Here is an 18,471-nt window from a genome sequence, read left to right as displayed (position 1 = left end):
AACTATTACAATGTACCACTACATCCCAGTATGATTGTTAAATAAATATTATCTTTAGTTTTGTTTAGGTTATTGTAAGAACAGAACTATTTCACTGTATCATTTTTTTTTTCTTCCAAGTAGCCGCACATTGTAACCATTTAAAGAGATCTACAGACTCCCTCTAAGTTGATCAAACTTTTTATCTGTATTCTGGACACTATTTCCCTCATATCATAGAACCACACCATAATGTGATGTACTCAACACTGACCTATGATTTATTCAGGCATAAAATGCTCGTAAACTCCAACCACCATAACGTTGGTTCATAAATATATTCACTTTCATTAAAACAGTTCCAGTGCTGGATTTCAATTAGTTTTTGATTAAAAACGTATCCTCAAGTAAATGCTTGATCAGCCCTTATTTAGAAAACAATAAATTTATTCCTCTTTAAGAATGGAAGTAACTTCTTGACGAATCTTTTAAAACAAGTAGTTCTTTAAATATATTTTATAAAAAAACAAACCCAATCAAAAACAGCAATTTTTTTGCCTTTAAATAATCTGACAGCATAGAATCCTGGAGTAAATAGACACATAAAATACTTTCCAGTGTAATAAATCTCACCCTGCGTTTGTTTTCAATTCCTGTCCGTTTGATAGGAAGTGATGCTACTCACAAATGAACTGTGACCTTTGCCAGTTTCTCCCTGTGAAATTTTGGTTAATGACGACGTTTCCTGCAGGAGGTTTTACTACCGACCAGAAGCCGATCGATGCCTTACAGGGTGAAGACACCATTTTTTTTTTTTTTTTTTTTGTAATATATTTATTGTTATCAACAAATGAACAAAACTGCAGGACCATTTTTACCTGAGCTGACGTTTTAAAACATAAACACACCAAACATGTTGCTCCAGCTCCTGAAACTGCACGAATTGGATGACATTACAAAATAAGCGCATGTTCTTACTTAAATTGCCCACAAAGAAATGCAAAAGCGTGCTGATGAAATCCTTTTCTGAGAATTTTGGGTCAAAAACGCAGATCCCTGCTTCTGCAGTATCTTGTCTTACGGATATCACTGTTGAAAGTTTCATAGATTTAATTCGGTTTTATTCTGGTTGTATAAAAGTCACTGTAGATGCCTCCTCCCTTTAGCAAGTTTCTGTCAAAACAAAAGCTGATCCCTGTGGCCAGGACAGACTAATGACCATCTGACTGGCTGCTTTCAGGCAACGACAGCCAGATATGCAGACATGGTGTCATCCAAGCCCACTCACACTCAGACGACCACTTCCACATGTCGAGGAGCTGGACTTGAACAAGGACACAGCAGAAAGACGAGTTCTCATGATGGATAGCAGCTTAGCCATCAGCTGACAGTGCTTGTAGATTAGACATTACATTGTAAATAAATACACACTTTTAACTCTGCAGATGAATAATATGTTTACAGAGTCGAGGCTTGTTGCTTAGGTGTGTGAGAGGTCCAGATGTCTGACATTCGTGTTATTTTGAGGTGGATGATGTAAATAACAGTTTGTTTAAGATGATGTGAATATTTTAAAAGCAGATTTAAACGTTGGGTTTAATGTTGAGACTCTTTCCATCATCTGACATGGAGGGTACAGCAACTCAGAAACAAAATAATTCAGTGTCACAGTCCTTGTTCTTCAAACATCAGTCTTTAGGGAAATAACCCCTTTAAAAGCATTCCAGCCTGTCTAGTGTAGCCGCAAGCAATAATTTTCTCCAAGAAGATCGGTTTCAGGGCTTTGTTTGTTTTTTAAATTGAGGACACCTCGACAGGGGAATCAAACTCTTTGTTTTCTGTCTATCACCAGTGTACAGGCGCAAACACACAGAGCTGCAGTCCATTCAGCTGGAGCTGCAGAGTCCGGACTGCAAGCTCAGCAAGCTGCGAGCCTCCACCATCATGACCGACTACAACCCCAACTACTGCTTTGGCGGTAAGACGGCGACAGTCAGCGACCTGAAGGAGGTGCCACGGCGCAACATTTCCCTCACCAGGTGGGAAAATCACTGCAAACTACAACTACTAGACTAAAGAGAGGAATCTGATGTGAAAAGAAACATAAGAAGCAGCAAAGTTGGCCTTTAAAAATCTAATTTCCCAACATATCAGTGTTTTATTTCATGTCTAATATAATTTAAATGAATCGAGGAATAGATGGTCATCTTTGATTAAAGAGTCATATGATGGACAATTATCCTGGATTGATTGTCGCCTGAATGCTGCACACTTCTTCACATTATGCCCATATGAGAAAATCTTCCTAAAAAGTCTTTTTGTTTCATTTCTCCATAATCATTTGCTAAAATATCTTCATATGTTTAGCGTGAATGTTTTAACATGCGATTGTCATCCTGACTGTTCCTGCCTGTGAACCTTTCACCAGGATATTTTACATTTTTACAATGGATCTGCTTTCATCTGGGTTGTGTGGTGGTAATGCTGTCTAATAATGTGCTCTATTATATGCCGGTGTCTCTCAGTATGACATTGTCTGCATGGTTATGAAAAGGACAAATTTGTACATGCAAAATGGCCAGAAATCATTAAAGTTTGAAATCTTACTTTGGGAAAATGTACATACAGTGATCCTGTAAACTTTTCCTATTTAAAATGATTCAATTTGTGAGACAAGGTGGGCTGTTTTAAAACACAAATAGTGATGGAAGCATTAAATGACAGGGCTGTGTGTTTCCTCGCAGGGGTCTGGGTCACGGTGCGTTTGGGGAGGTGTATGAAGGTCTGGCTGTGGGGATACCTGGTGAACCGAGTCCACTGCAGGTGGCTGTAAAGGTCAGTCCTGCTGGGGAAACAGCATTTTAAAAGCTCAAACTTTGTTTTGATAAACATGGGTGCAGCTTAGATGCTTGGTAAGGGGAATAATGAACTTCAGCTTAAGCATCTTTAGTGAAATGCAGTATTTATTCTGCTCATTGGCATTAATCGCAGAATAATTTCCTTCACTCCAGACACTTCCTGAGGTTTGCTCTGAGCAAGATGAGCTGGACTTTCTCATGGAGTCCCTAATCATCAGGTACCTGCAAAACACACACAGTTCTCCTCCGTATGTCTTGCTCACACAACAACGGTTCTATTCCCCCTCTTCTCTGTGTTGCAGTAAGTTCAACCACCAGAACATTGTGCGTTGTATCGGAGTGAGTCTGCAGGCCATGCCCCGGTTCATCCTGCTGGAGCTGATGGCTGGAGGAGACCTCAAGACCTTCCTGAGGGAGACGAGACCCCGGCTGGTGAGACGCAGCGCTCTGCCTAACAGTCGATTACTTAAATAACTTCTTTGTTTTAGGAGTGACATTAACTTTAAAATTGCAGTAAACTCATCAGGCACCATCAGCATTCATTCACCTGCTAGAGTCTCCCCAGGGATGCTTTAAACTCTCACAGAGCGGCTGCTAAATGCAGCCAGATGCAAACTGTGCCTCCAGTTTGGTGCTTGACAGGTGGCCAACAGTTTTAGGAATAAAACCGCACATTAGAGGCTTTCTATTCACACCCTGTGCTTAACGGGTGGATGCACATTTGCAGGCATGAAACAAGGCTAGATATACGCAAGACATGAGCGACATGGAGTGTAGTGCGTATCTACATGACGGGGAACGGTAAATCTAAATCACAGAAACTATATTTTTGACCTCTACAACAACCAGTTCCAACACTAAGCAGCTAAATGAAAAACAAACATACTTGAACTCTAAAGGCGCATGTCAAGAAAAACACACTACAGATTGTTGACATTGATTTTTATTTTCTTGCAAAAGCAATTATTAGTTGGAATGACAGTCTATGATGAGGAATAAGTTGGGGGAAAAAAGAACCTCAGAAGTAACCAGAGAAATTTCAAATGGTCCACACAATGCCAAACTATGTCAAAACGGCTGATTCATCAACTACTCTCTTAAGAAGAAGCCTTTGGTTTAAGAGGTGAAGCAGCTGACTGCTGGCTCTGCCTGAGCAGAAAGCCTCTCTAATTAACCAAATAATATAATCGTATTAAGCTGGTGTTTCTCTTTAAAGCAGAACAAAAACATTCTAAGTGTTTCATCAGTATTTCATTGAAATAACAATGTTTCAGGCCACAGTTGGAATAATTGTTGGTTTTCTGCGATGCATTTTTGTGTGAAAGAATTGAACCTTTTCATGTCCCGAAGAAAAAGATCCTAAATTGAAGCTTTTGAGCTAAACTTGCACTTCGACTTTAGAATGACGCGTCTCTGCCTGGAGGAGCTTCTTAATCGAGGGGGAGCTCGGTGTAGAGCTGCTTCTCTTGCTGATGTGGTTGCATCCTGCAAAACTAAAAGGAATTAAAATCAATATATTTCAGATGGGATTCCTGACTCTGAATGCATTCCTGTCCCATGTGGGAGTTTAGAGACTCCAAACTCAGAGATAACACTGTGATGCTGAACATTTCCACCACTTTGGAGCAAATGCACTTTGAATCTTTTAAAACTTTACTATATTTAATGTCCATCTGAAGTCTCTGCTCTCTATTTAGATTTGCTGTGTTTGTTAGATAAACTGAGTGATGCGTTATTTCTGGCCTCTTTCTGTCTCTCATCTGGTGGTTTAGGACCAGCCGTCCAGTTTGACCATGGTTGACCTTCTCAACGTGGCCAGAGACATCGCTAAGGGCTGCCACTACCTGGAGGAGAACCAGTTCATACACAGGTATCTGGACAGATGAGAAACAGAAACAGTAGTGCTTGTAAATATAGTGAGTAAAAGTTTGCCCTCATTCATCAAATAGACTCACACTCATAAACTGCATCAATCCAACTCTTAACATATGGACTCTGCACACTTCGTGCCTCCTATATGATCTCAGAAAGAACAAGTAAATGAGTTTAGAAAGCGAGCAGCCAGATGGTTCAGCCGGCTTGTGTTTTTACGGTCTGTTTCTGAGCCACAAGTCAGAAGAGCAGATCTCCAGTAACGGTGCTTGGTGAAGGATGAGAGGACGCACGTTAAAAAAAGCTCTACAAAATGTCCACAAGAAAAGAAATAAAAAATCTCGTGCATATCTAAAATGAGGAAAGGTCAATGCTGGTTCTACATTTGTGTTGATGCAGTATAATAGGATCTTCTTGCAGACTTTTAAGCATTAGCTGCTGACAAATGGAGCCTATTAAACCTTGTTTGGCCCAGCGTGGCACAGTAAAGCTACATCAATCCGTCTAATGGCTGACTCTTAAAATATTCTGCACAACCCAATTTTCTCTCTTCAAATGTGTATTAAAATCGCCCTGACTGCTGTCCTTGAGGCTTATTTCAGTTTTATGAAGGTGTGTTTACTTGCGGTTGAGTAACAGGCGCTGGATGAACAGCGCTCGTTTTTCAGGTGGATTAAAGGCTTGAATCATGAGCTGTGTGCAGTGTGAGGTCACTTGTTGAGAACAACTTAATATGCCTTTTATGTTTCTTTCATCATTTCTCCAGCTGAAAATCCAGGAAATGACCACTGGCTCATGGAGTGCTTTATTCGTTATCTTTTTATGTGATGTCATCACGGTGGGAGTGGAGGCAGATTTGTGTTGAGGAAATGAACCTCAAATAATAAACAGAGGTGAAAAAAATTGACATTACAACAAATTTGCAGAGAGAAAAAAAACAAAAACATATTGTATGTGCACTTAAAATTTAGTGTTATTGAAGTCAGTTGTAAATGTTTATATAAGGTTGAGGGCCTTACAGTCAGACCTCCGTCTGTGGCAGCAGCTGTTGCATTTTAAAACTCGTTCCTTGCCTGGAAGCGCCACATTTCCATGAATTCTCCTCCATCATTATACAAGGACTGCTCGGGTTTAAATATAGCCCTTCACTTGCACTGTGGTCCTTTTCAGAGGTGATATATAAAACGTGAATGGGTTCATCACTTTGATTTAAGTGACTGCACTCAGTAATTCAAACACTTTTGCCTTGAAATTTCTCTCGACTGCATACAGACATTTCCTCGGGAGAAGGAAAGGTGAACAGTATTCACAGAAAGAGGCTGCATAGAAGCAGTTTGCTTTCGACAACAGATTAACAATTTTCTGGCAGAAGACGCAGCATGGCTCACTGTGTAAACCAAACTGGCAGTCAGTGGGCATGTCAGGAAGGGCAGAGGCAAAATTAACCGATGGACAAATCGCCTCAAAAAGCACCTAAAGATTCATCCTGCTGATTTTAATCAATTCTGATCCCTTCTCTTTCCCTTTCCCGCTGTATGGCTAGTTTTGCTAAAATACCAGCATGGCCAGTCGAATGTCATACTTTCAACTTTCCGCATGTTTAAGCAGTTAATGCTTAAACTTGCATGTAATCCTTCCAATGAACGTGATTTTATTTATTTTAATTGATTTATGTTTTATTTTGTTGACACAATGAAGGAGCTTTGTTCTCTGGCAGGTTTCAGTTCATCGTCATCGATGCAGCACATTACCGTAATCAGAGTTGATTGAAAAGCAGATTGGCCCAAATATAACCACTAGCACCAGCATGGTCTCCCTCTCCTTGAGCTGGACCGCAGCATTTTATCCTTCATTTAAAGTAACATATTTCTCAGCTCAATCGAAAAGGTTAACTGTGATAAAATGTCAAGGAAAACCTTCAGGGTTTATTCAAACCTAAAGCCGATGGATTCAGTCGTGGTGAAAGAGGCTTTTGATAAAGATCTCTGGGTGTTTTTATGTACCTGGGAAAAGCCACAATTGGATGTTTGCAACTTACTTCTGAATAGCAAAGATCCGCGGCGTGATGAAACAGACGGGGAGTTTCTCTGATTGGTTTTGAAAGCTGAGTTTATTAACAAGGAGCTAAGAAGCAAAATCACTTCTCGTCTCAAGATGAATTACTCTCAGATTCAAAATAGTTTCGACGCAACTTGGGTTGAATAGTTTGACACTCTGAAGTGGGAGACCCGGTTTTAAAGGCATGGGTTGAAATCAGGCTGAACTAGAACTTTATCCTCATTGTGTCATTTCTTATCTCTCTGAATCAGGCTGCCGAGGCCAAACATCAAAACAATGTGTTTCTTTCTGCTGTGGCATCCATCACTGCGAGTTATTCAGCTTCATCCTCTTCCTGTCTCATGATCTGCTTTGAGCCACGTGTAACACGACGTCTCCATGGTTATGTATTTGCCACAGCTCTGTATGCTCTCAGCGTCGCTCTTTAAAACTTACAGACGGTTTGGTGCCTGGAGGAGTAAACTGCAGTGTGTGTGTGGGCTCTACATATATTCTCCTTAAATATTCAATCTGTGCTGTGCAAATATGAGATTTCCTCTATAAGCCGTCGCTCTCCCTGCATGACTCTGCAGCATTTATATCCAGAAGCTGCTAAATGCCGGCAAGCCCAGGGCGAGACTAAAGTTCAGATCCAAAAGGGGAGTAACTGTGGGCGTTTTGCACACCAAACTCTTTTATAAATATAAATGCATGCAAAAAAAAAACCCTGCTAAACTACAGAAGGGATGAGGCATAAGTCAAGCTGTGCAGATGCTCAGCATGACACTTTGCTGCACTCTGCATCCCCTCTTATTTAATTGCTCCATCCAGTAACGTGCGTACGAGCTGTGATCTCATAATGCTTTTTGTTTTTTTTGCTTTCAGGGACATTGCAGCTCGGAACTGCCTTTTAACCTGCAAAGGGCCGGGTCGAGTGGCTAAGATCGGAGACTTTGGGATGGCTAGAGACATTTACAGGTACACCGGTATCTCCGGCACACAGAATAATGCTTGTTCTCTCAGGATAACTCATTTTTGTCAAAACACATTTTCCCCGTAATTTTCTTTTTAATTGAGCTTTGGACATGAAATCTACATCAGTTGTCAAAAGTAAGAAAAGTATTCCTAAATAGAGTGAAAACCAAAGTAAACTGTACTTTAAGTTATGTGTCAAAGAACTGGAATGTACAAGGAAGTAAGTATTGAACACACTGACTGAAACACAAAGTACTGTCTTACTAAATCATGACTCGATATCGTCTAATGACAGAAAGTTGTTCATTTGAAAGATAAAAAGAATAACTTTCCATGATTAAAGAATTTTAGATACATGAAATCTTGGAAACAATTCTGACAAAATTGCCAGAAGTCCTCTAAAGTTTACATGGTAAATTCTTATAAATATATGTTATTATTCTGGAAATTTCTAGAAGTTCATTGTTGGAAAATGTATTCCTCAGTGACTACATTTTTTTTTTCTTTCACCTACAATCAGTCAAGTTTCAATCAGTTTTATTTGAATAGCACATTGCAGCAGCATGGCGGGTTGAGGTGGTTGAAATAATACATACAATAGTGCTGCTACTCCTTTGTAGTTTAAACTAAGCATTAGAAAGAGAAGACGATTCAAACATTTCTAGAGAAACTAAACGAAATTATTTGTTGTCATTTCTGTTCACATGGTGCTAAATTCTCCTCCGATCTACAGCAAACTTTTTTCTGTCTCTTCCTGCATATTTTCCATTTCCAAATTCAACTATTTCTGTATTACACTTTCAACATTTTTTTGTTTGCCTACTTGTGATGTTTCTTTGTTTTTTAATCCTAAAAATTCAAAGACATAATTACAAATCAGTGAAGTCAGCTCTTATTTCACTGTGTTATAACGGGGTAGTTAAAAAAATAGATGGTGTGAGACATGTTGCTTAGACAATACTGGTTCATTAATTAGAATTAAAAAAACTGTTTTCATTGCATCTTTTCGCACAAAAAAAAATCCTAATTCAATATTTTGGTTGGCACAGAATGATGGGTATAAAATAACCACAAAGTGGTTCACAAGAAACTTGTGGACTGAAATTTTCAAATTATGAAAAGTGTAACTTGAAGGTATATCAATGGTTTGAATGTCTGAATAAGATTTTAATAGTGTTTCTACCTTGTGCAATAAAAAATGTTAGAGTTCAGTTGTGTTATTCATGGCTTTGCTTCACTGACTCATCATTGAATCACATCAGCTCATCTGTAGCTGAACAATGTCTTAATTAGTCCAAAATTCCAGCAAACACAATTTAATGTGATGAAGTTTAGATGAACCCGGAATCCAGCAGGGAGAGCTGCCAAGCCTTTCATCGTCTCAGAAATTAGAGCAGAGGGAGTCTGTCGCAGCGTTTCCCGGTATCAGCGCCGCGCGCCTGATTCATCCGACTGGGAAGCTGCTGAAGAGCCGCATTAGGACAGCCTGATGTAATTGCGGATGTCAGATCCAGGTTCTGGTGCCTTCCTGGTGACACGGTGTCAGGGTTTCATGATCCCCGTTTTGATCATATCTGGCAACTTAACTGTTGTATTATTTCAGCCAATTCACGATGTGGTGCTACCGCTGTGCGCCAAGAGCCACGGATGATGATTTTCTGAGGTGATCACTGGGGACAGGTTGCACAGTGAGGGACGAGGACTTGGATAAATGCCAGATTTTTATACTCGCAGACATACCAGCATGCACAGGTTCACTCAGCCTCACAGGTATAGATTAACAGCTGTGGTCAAAATGAAAACAAAAACATTTTGTTCTTCTTAAGTTATTGGGCTGTGCTAGTTGGAACTCAACAGAAATAATAACGCTTAAAATGTTTGTAAAAATAAATTAAGTTTCCAAACTGTTATGGAGTAAACAGAGTAGGAAAACATGGACAAGCTGTGTGTGACCTACAGATTGATTAACTGATCAGTATCAGAGCGAGCAATACATATAATTAGGTAAAATGGATATAAAAAGTGAAAACTCTTATTAAAATGCTGCAACAAAACGAGGTCATCGTAAATAATTTCATCTGGTAAGTAACTTTTAAAACTAAACAAAAACAAATACCCAAAGAGCTTTTAAGTCTTAGAGCAGTAAAAAAAAAAAGGGTTTAATTTGCACACTCAAACTAAGACTTTGATTAAGTAACTTTCAATTCTTTTCCAGCTCCCTGTTTGTCAGAAAGACATCTACCAGCATGTCACATCTTCACTTGTCAACTTCTTCCCACGCTTCTTTGCAAAAACACAGACTATCAGATTGTGAGTCTTTTTCACAGCCCCCAGTGAAAGGCTCGGATTCGGTTCTGGACTCAAGTTTTGCTGATCTCTCCCACCTTCAGTTTTTTAGCAAATCTAAAGGTTGAGAGCCCAAAATGTCTTGTTTTTGGAGTTGTTCTAAAGAGAAAAGTAGTTGTGCTTCATAAGACCACAGTGAGGTTTTAGCTGTTTGATTACAAGACCAAACCCGATGATGGGGAGGAACCCAAACAGGCAGGATGAAGATAGGGGGTTCTTTTGTGTTCCTATGGCCTGTGCATCTTCTATTTTGAAATCTTCAGAGTTCAAAAGAATGCTAGAAAAAAAAGTAAGACCATCCGTGAGTTGATGATTGAACACAAACTGGGACAGATCCTCCAGAACCATAAAACAGATTAACAAAACACAAAATTACCAAATTATTGACACTAAAAATGATGGGGTTTAATGGGGTGCACTTATTTTTACAGTACCAATATGTTCCATTTTGGATTAATCTTAAAACCAAAATCTGAAACCTCTTAAATTATTCGCCATGTTCTTTAAAACACAGGAGCTGAAGTAGGGTGTACTTTCTTACCGACAGACCTGCAGGATTGTATCCAGGCACAGACGTTCCATAAAAGCAGGCTGGACGTCCAGTTCACCAGCTACAGGTGTTACAGCCAGGCCATCCTGACCTCCACTGCTGCTTTTCACACCCGAGTCATCTTCAGAGTTACACCAACAGAACCGCACAGGCATACAAAGCTTGAGTTTCCTGAGACAACCTAATCTTCCCTAATCCGCTGCACATTGAAAAAGGTCTTCATCAAAATATGTACCTGCTCTCTCCAACAGATAAACCAATAAGCAGCAGAACAAAAAACGCGTGTTGATCGATGTTTCGCAGCGATCTTGCTATTCTTCTAAAAGCAGCACTGTGGGAAAGCTGCTTTTGTCTCATTGAAGCTTTGTTGCTGTTCTTTAAAAGGACGGACACAACGATTAGAGGAGCACAAAGAAATGTGTGGGGGAGAAGATGATGGCAGCATCCCGTTTTGTAATTGTACGTCTAAACATGTTGCCATGAACCATTTCCCTTCACTGCTGGGATCCTTTTACTTTAAGTGAAAGATTAAGGGGTCGGCTGAATTAGACCCCTGCAGGAGCATTTAGATAATCTGTCAAGCAAACAGAATCTGTTAGTGATTGTTTTCTCTGCCTCAGTGATTGGGTCATTTTCCACTGCCAATCGAATAAATATGCATTTCCCTTGTAACTGTATTAGCAGCTTGCTTGTCATCTGAATTTATTTCTGCTCACTGAGCCCCTGAAGACCGACGGCTGCAGCTCTGAGTTAAAGGAAATTAGCATTCTTTTAAGAAATCTGGTGAGTTTGTATTTTAATACTCTAGAGTAATAGTAACTCTGGACAAATGGACCCGCTTTTGTTTAATTTGAGGCTGACCTACAGATTGGCTGTTCTGCATGAATATTGCATGTCTTATTAGGCCTCTGCAAATATTGTGTTTAATATTTGGACTTCATTTCAAATGTCCCTTTCAACAAAGGCAGTGTTGTTTTGGGGAGAAATGCAAAATCTTCATCAGTTTTAAAACATAGCCCTTTACTGTTTATTACTTACTTATTTCAATAAGGCTGGTTTGTCAGATTAAAAGCATAATTTGAAAAAAGGAACAACCTTCAAGTAAGATTTAAAAACAAACCAAATCTGTGAATTTTTTCTGCACATCTTGGAGACATAGAGAAACATCTGGCAGAACGCTGACTGGATATTTAGAGGATTTGGAGTTAATTTAAATTTCAATTAAGTAACAATTTCGTGCAAGGTTTATATTTTATCTGCTTCAAAGGTTTTGTGTTTTTCCAAATTGAGTCAGGAAGTGTGTATGGGATTATCAACCTGCAGGTTTCAATCAAGAAACACCAGATTGTCAAATCGATGTGATGTCACTGGTTAGGCTCATTTGGGACCAGATGGCTGAAGCTCGTTAAAGACAACCTCAACCATGTTGGAAATTAGTGGAAATGCTTGAAGTCTAGGAAATCCACTGGATTTAAATGAATCTCGGATTCAGTCGAGATTGTTGATTGTTGATGTCTCCAAAGAGTGTCTGATTGAGCTGCTACTTGCCAAGGTTCCCTTACCAATCAGTGGGCATGAATTTATTTGAGCCTGTATATTTAAATAGATAAAACTTCAAGCTCACTCTTTCAGTTCTTGTTGAGAATTATGTTTGATCCTCCTCAGCTGGAAATAGAGCGGCTCAAATAAACCGTGTGAAGTGGAACTTCGTGTCCATGATGTTAGCTTCGCAGATGAGCTGCATTTATCCAAGCTTCTGCTGCTTGTCACTGAATCATTTTATGAAGAAAGTTTATGTTTGCTGCGTTTTATATATATGCATCCATTCAGAAAGGACCAGCTGAGTTGTTTGCTTGCTGCGTCACGTCAACACCTGGGAGCCGCCCGCTGTAATAAATCCGTTCTGGTCGTCTGTGGGACAAATCAGCAAAGTTGCTGCGGCTCCTTCACCAAGTTCCAAAATCTCCTGGCCTGCGGCTGGAAACTGCCCAGCACCCCCTGTATTATTTATCATTATGTGCTTCCTGTGTTTATGGAGCAGTGTTTGGGAAGAAAATTGACATTTTATGACCAAGTTAAATGCCAAATTGATTTACTACTCTGCAGAAGCAAAAGATGCCAAACAAAGGCAGCTGCGGCACCACAGATCATAAATCCTCAGACGCTTCTTTTTCTTCATGGACGCAGAGTGGCAGCCCCCTCACATCTGTCCCCGCTCTGTGCAATAAAGCAGGCAGAGACCTTGATGAGCATCAAAAATCAGATATAACACAGATGAGATCCTTTCTTTACCCGTGCCAGGAATTAGAAGCAGCTCAGTGAGTGATAGCCTCTCTTTTTTCCTAATTGGACGTTCTTTCAGAGTTCCCAACATCAACCCAATCTGCAAATTAGGTTTATGGAAAAATGTAGAGGCTGGCAGCTGTTTGCAATAAAGAAATCAATTAAGGACAATTTAAATAGCTCGACACAAATAATGTTTCCAGTGTGGTCTCCAAATTCCACACAGAAAGCCACTTTAAATTACTTTAAATGTCAAAGCAGTTCAACCTGACAAGCATCTTTAGTACTGTTATGCTGTTCTGACCTGCTGCTCCTAGTGAATCTTAGCACATTTCTCTTGACTAAGAGAAATGTGCTTGACTAAGAGAAATGTGCTAAGAGATGCAGGCCTCGGAGGGAGGCCTGCATCTCATTAATATTCTCAATTATTCAATCAGAGTTCAGCAAAGTTCAAGTCAGAAAAAATATATGGCCTCTCTAGTATCTTCCTTTCAAGTCTTCTTAAAAAAATAATAATAATACTTGGACGATAGTTATTGGAATTATCGTCCAATAACTTCTCAACTTCAACTTCCCAGGATCCTCTGGAAGCTTGCATGAATCCATCTTGCTGAGGCCTAAAAACGTTTACCTTGTTTCTGCAAGGCAGTAATTATTTTTGGACATTTTTCTAGACTCATATTTGTAACATCACTGTAAAGTTGGATATTTTGTATATAATAGAAACCCTTGATCAGTAAGGCAAGGTGTTCCCGAGAGCATGCCTGGTTTGCTAAAGTTGAATCAATTTTGGACTGAAGCCCTCAAAGAGGTATGATTTAATGATAATTTAATAAGAAAAATGTTCACATTACATCAATAAATCTAATTCCAGGTAGTTTTGTTTTTTTAATTGTTTAGCCTGCCATGAACCTGGATTGATTCTGGACCCCAGGAAATCAACCAGATCCCGCACAGAAAAGCCACGGCTTTGTGGTTTTCAGCTGCAGCTGATCGTCCTTTTCAAACTTTGTTTATTTGCGTAGGGCGAGTTACTACAGAAAGGGTGGGCGCGCCATGTTACCAGTGAAATGGATGCCGCCTGAGGCCTTCATGGAGGGCATCTTCACATCGAAGACAGACACGTGGTGAGAATCCTAACTTTGCTGTCATCTTTCCGTCCTTTGTTCTCAGGTTTGACGACATCCGTTGTTTGAGACTAAATGTTTTTTTCTCGCTACAGGTCATTTGGTGTGCTGCTGTGGGAGATCTTCTCTCTGGGTTACATGCCTTATCCAAGTCGGAGTAACCAGGAAGTGTTGGAGTTTGTAACCAACGGTGGGAGGATGGACCCGCCTAAAAACTGTCCTGGGCCAGTGTAAGTGTTCAGTTTCTTTGCTTCCTCACACTTCCTATGATAAAAGGTCCATTCTTCTGAATGAAACCCACAAAGAAACCATAGGCTCTAATCTTTTTATCAGAGGCCACCAGATTGTTGTTCCACGATTCTGTGCACTTTAATAAGGACATTAACTAATTTCTGCTGTGTTTCAGGTACCGCATCATGACTCAGTGCTGGCAGCACCAGCCTGAAGATCGACCCAACTTCTCTACCATTCTAGAGAGACTTGATTACTGCTTACAGGTAAACCAAACTCTGTTGGATTATTATATTAGCTATAAATAGTAGTAGAAGTTTCATGTGTGCAATTAGGACATTTCTTATGCTTCTTTCATCTGTTCAGATGCACTGAAAATTTTATTCACAGTTCGTCATGTTTATGTTTTAAAGAGGCAAAAGCAGCTCGAGCCTACAGAGTTGTAGTTCCAGAGGACTGGAAACCACAAAACGTTTAACAGAGATGCACTCACTAGACATCTCAACAATCATCATGTTTTCCATCACGTCTACCACTACAGGCCCAGCTCCAAGTCAAGCAGTCTGATTTCCAGGGTGGCACTGTGATTGGAGGCAATCAGTGCAAAGTCTAGAACAATCCTTAATACGAAATATTGCACAGTTCAGTTACTGTAAAGAGGAAAGCAACAAAAATGAAGGACATGTGGAATCACACAGCAGGGTCAGTGGACACAATAGCTCAAAAATCATCCTCCAAAACTATCTGACCTCATACAAGCAAACATCTTTGGGCTAAATTAAATGAAGACTTGGACACAAGACTTCAAGTCCAACATTGGTGTTTGACCTCAGAAATGTGCTAATAGAAAAATTCCCAGAAAAGCAAACACTCTTTAAGGCTTCCAAACAGCTTTCCCAGAATAGTGTATGTTGTGGGTGTTTGAATGTAGACAAGTGAATACTTTTGGCAGCAGGACGTCAGTCAGTGTTACGAAGACACTTGCAGGTAAATATGGGTCCTCAACAAAAATAGCTGAATGCTCCAGTCCATTACCACAGATTTAGGAACACATGTCAGTGTTTTCCCCCAGAGTTTTTTTATTCATCTGAGAGACTGATGAATAATAATAAAGCACAGCTGCACTCAAAGTCTTGTACCCTCATGTAGCAAACACGAAAATATGAATAATAAACAAATAAAACAGGATTTTTATGTGATGTAAACCTCGTTTCAGGACCCTGATGTGGTGACCATGGCTCTGCCTGTGGAGTATGGGCCTGTTCCTGAGGAGGAGGAACAAGTACCCGTGCGCCCAGAGGACCCCGCAGTGCCAGCAGTTTTGCTGAATGCCCAGGTGCCTGATGGGGAGGCTTCGCAGCTGCCCCCATCCTATCCCACAGAGGACAGGAGAGGGGAGCATGTGGTCCTAACCAGCACAGCAGCAGAGGCCAAAGCACCGACGCCGGCTCCGTCCCAGCCATGCATTCACCAGCCGCACATGCAGACCTCTGTGACCAACACGATCACCTCTGCTGCCCCGTCCACTCTCACTGCCAAGGGAACTCTCCCCGCAGCCCAGCCAAGCTCGGAGGGAGGGCACATAAACCTGGCTTTTACCCAGGGCCACCCGCAGGAGAAGGACGGCCAGGGTGGGAAAAACACCAGTCTGTGGAATCCCACATACGGCTCGTGGTTCCTGCAGCAGCAAAGGAAGCAGCAGCAGCAGCAGCGGCAGGGAGGGGTGGGAGGACCGGGGGGCAGTGCCGGCAGGGTGCCTGGCGAGGGGCAGGAGCATGTGGGCCGGACAGTGGCTGAAGTGGCAGGCTCACTGGGTCTCCAGCACCAGCACAAGCAGTTTCAGCATCAGCTCCAGCAGCAACACCAGCTGCAGCTGCTGCATCAGCAGCAGCAGCAGCAGGGTCTCTGCAGACCACTGCTGCCTCCCCCGCCTCCTCCTGCCGCCCAGTCACCTCTGCTCTTAGATTCAACGGCTTTGCCCCCAGTTCCCCTGTACCGACTGAGGAGGTTCCCCTGTGGGAACATTGGGTACGGCTACCAGGATCCGGGCCTGCGGCTGGACGCCAACCCCGCTTTGCCCCAGCAAGGCACCTCCATGGGCTCAGCAGCCCACCAGAGAGGGCCGTCCATGCCCCCTCCGATGACCCTCGGCCGTTCGGGTATGTCAGAGGACAACCGGCCACTGCTTGTTACCATGGGGACAGTGCAGGACACAAGGCTGCCCAGGATGGAGGGCCATAATGCCACCGTGCTTTAGCCCAGAAAGCCTCTTAGTTTTGGTTCTTCATGTTGAGGCAGAACCTCTCTCTGAAATGGGTCTATTGCAGGACACGCCCACCCCGACCCCCTGGAGACCTGAAGCACATAAAAAAGTGGACAAAGAAGAAAATACAGAGTAAAAGAATTTTAAGTCTCAAAAATGTATTTTTTCATCGTTGTGAGAAAAGCGAGAAAGAAAGTTTGACTTCCTGTACGTTTGTGGCCAGAAGGACTTGAGGGAGAAAAATGATTTTATTTTACCAGACGGCTTAATTGGCTCCAGTGCTGGTGGCCCACTGATACCACTCCACTACAGAACCAGAACCACGGCACGGTACAGAACTTCGACTATTTTTCAAAAGTCAGACACTGGATTACCAGACAAATTTATACTGAGGGGAAAAAAAACTGGAAGATTTAAGAAAAAAAAAAAAGAAAAAAAGTGTAGCTGTTTTGCTTGCCTGCTTGTTTATTTATAAATTCATTTATTTATTATTTGGAAGTGGCAATATAAATTATTGATGAACGCCTCTTCAAATCCAACTTTTTTTTTCTATCTGCTTTCATATATTTTTATCAGTACAGAGCAAAAAACAATCCCAAAAAAATTTTATTCAGGTTACAATTGATCTGTTTGTTTAAGGTGAATCTAAAAGATTGAAGGCACATTTAAAGACTGTTTACTCTGTTAAATATTTCTTTTCCCTCTACATATAGAAACCATTGTTATTGTTGGATTGATCTTGTACTTTAATTTCCATCTCTTATTTGTATATTTTATCCCTTTTTTCTATCCTCGGATGGCTGTTGTGGAAATAAATGTGGGAAAACTCGGTTTTTTGCTCTCATCGTTAATAAATCTGTTCCGATTGGTTATTGAACTGAAAGACTATTTTTTGAAGCCTTTGCTTTGATGGTATTTGGTCAGTCCATGAGCTGTTCCCACACTCTGTATTTAAAGTTTTCTATTGGCTAATCAGTTATTTTGCTTCGTCTCCTGTGCCTGTGTTGAACCACTTTCACTCCGTGTTCCTCTTTTCACGGCTCATCTGTCGTTTGATGTATAAAACCCAAATGCACATGTAAATGTTGTATAATTATAAAGTATTGTACTATGGCTCTGGTAAAAGCTGTACATTGCCCTTCAGAAGGAAAAAAAAATCTGCCAAAATTAATAAATTACTATATAATGATTACATTTACTTGCAGCTTGTGTTTCAGGTCTTTACAAGTCATTACCAGAGGTATTGGTAGAATTTGGTTCACCTACAGACCAGAACCGAGCCTGTAGAGGATTCTGCACGTTTTAGACGGACAACATGAGCAGAAACGTTTGGAGGTCACCAGACAGAGGATTCATTCATCCCATCGCCAAAGGGGAAAGAAATATGTTTACACTCCTTTGCATTCATGGCTTATTTTAGTCATTACATTAACTATTCATATTTATTGTGTGAATGAAATTTTTAAAAGTATGCAGAGCTTTGTTTGTCCACTTGTATATGAAGCTTCAGTCATGATTCAGGCTTAAATAAAATTGCAATCAGCAGCAATCAATGATTACGTTTCACCTCATTCTGATACTTTTTGGTGTATTTTCACTACAATCCTGCAAACTTCCCTGCTGCCACATAATCAGCTAACTCGCAGGCTGCAGCATGTGACTGCATGTTGGATCAATTTCAACTTGTCGAGCAGTGGGTCTGTTCTAGCAAAGCTTAAGGTTCAATCTTTTTTTTTTTTCAGCCAATCTGCTATAGATTTGTTCTAGTTGAGATAATTATCCTGTTGACTCTTTTCTCAAAATACTTTAGTCATTGTTTACTCAACGACTGCACATTGCTCAAACCATCATCCCTCCTCCATCATGCTCTACAGATGGTGGAAAGTGTTTTCTATTTTATGCTGTGTCAAATCACACTGCCATATTTTTTAGACATCAAAGTACAAAGTT

At 40.8% G+C, this 18,471-nt stretch overlaps 1 protein-coding gene across 2 annotated transcripts in view; it reads left to right on the top strand.

Moving 5' to 3' along the window:
- The window catches only part of alk (ALK receptor tyrosine kinase), a 357,833-nt gene extending 339,780 nt beyond the window's left edge, over positions 1-18,053 (top strand). For both annotated transcript variants that reach the window (XM_055038127.1, XM_055038126.1), the window contains exons 20-29: positions 1,832-2,018; positions 2,724-2,814; positions 2,991-3,055; positions 3,140-3,269; positions 4,610-4,707; positions 7,632-7,724; positions 13,926-14,027; positions 14,123-14,257; positions 14,434-14,524; positions 15,475-18,053. In XM_055038127.1, the coding sequence (XP_054894102.1) occupies positions 1,832-2,018; positions 2,724-2,814; positions 2,991-3,055; positions 3,140-3,269; positions 4,610-4,707; positions 7,632-7,724; positions 13,926-14,027; positions 14,123-14,257; positions 14,434-14,524; positions 15,475-16,515 (2,033 nt within the window). In that variant the 3' untranslated portion in view covers positions 16,516-18,053. The remainder of the gene's footprint in view (positions 1-1,831; positions 2,019-2,723; positions 2,815-2,990; positions 3,056-3,139; positions 3,270-4,609; positions 4,708-7,631; positions 7,725-13,925; positions 14,028-14,122; positions 14,258-14,433; positions 14,525-15,474) is intronic.
- The last annotated feature ends 418 nt before the right edge of the window (positions 18,054-18,471 follow it).

The sequence above is a fragment of the Poeciliopsis prolifica genome, unplaced genomic scaffold (genome assembly GCF_027474105.1).
Source record: "Poeciliopsis prolifica strain line A6 unplaced genomic scaffold, Auburn_PproV2 SCAFFOLD013, whole genome shotgun sequence".
Taxonomy (NCBI): domain Eukaryota; kingdom Metazoa; phylum Chordata; class Actinopteri; order Cyprinodontiformes; family Poeciliidae; genus Poeciliopsis; species Poeciliopsis prolifica.
Note: the sequence above shows the minus strand (reverse complement) of the source record. Positions and strands in the feature narration are given on the sequence as shown.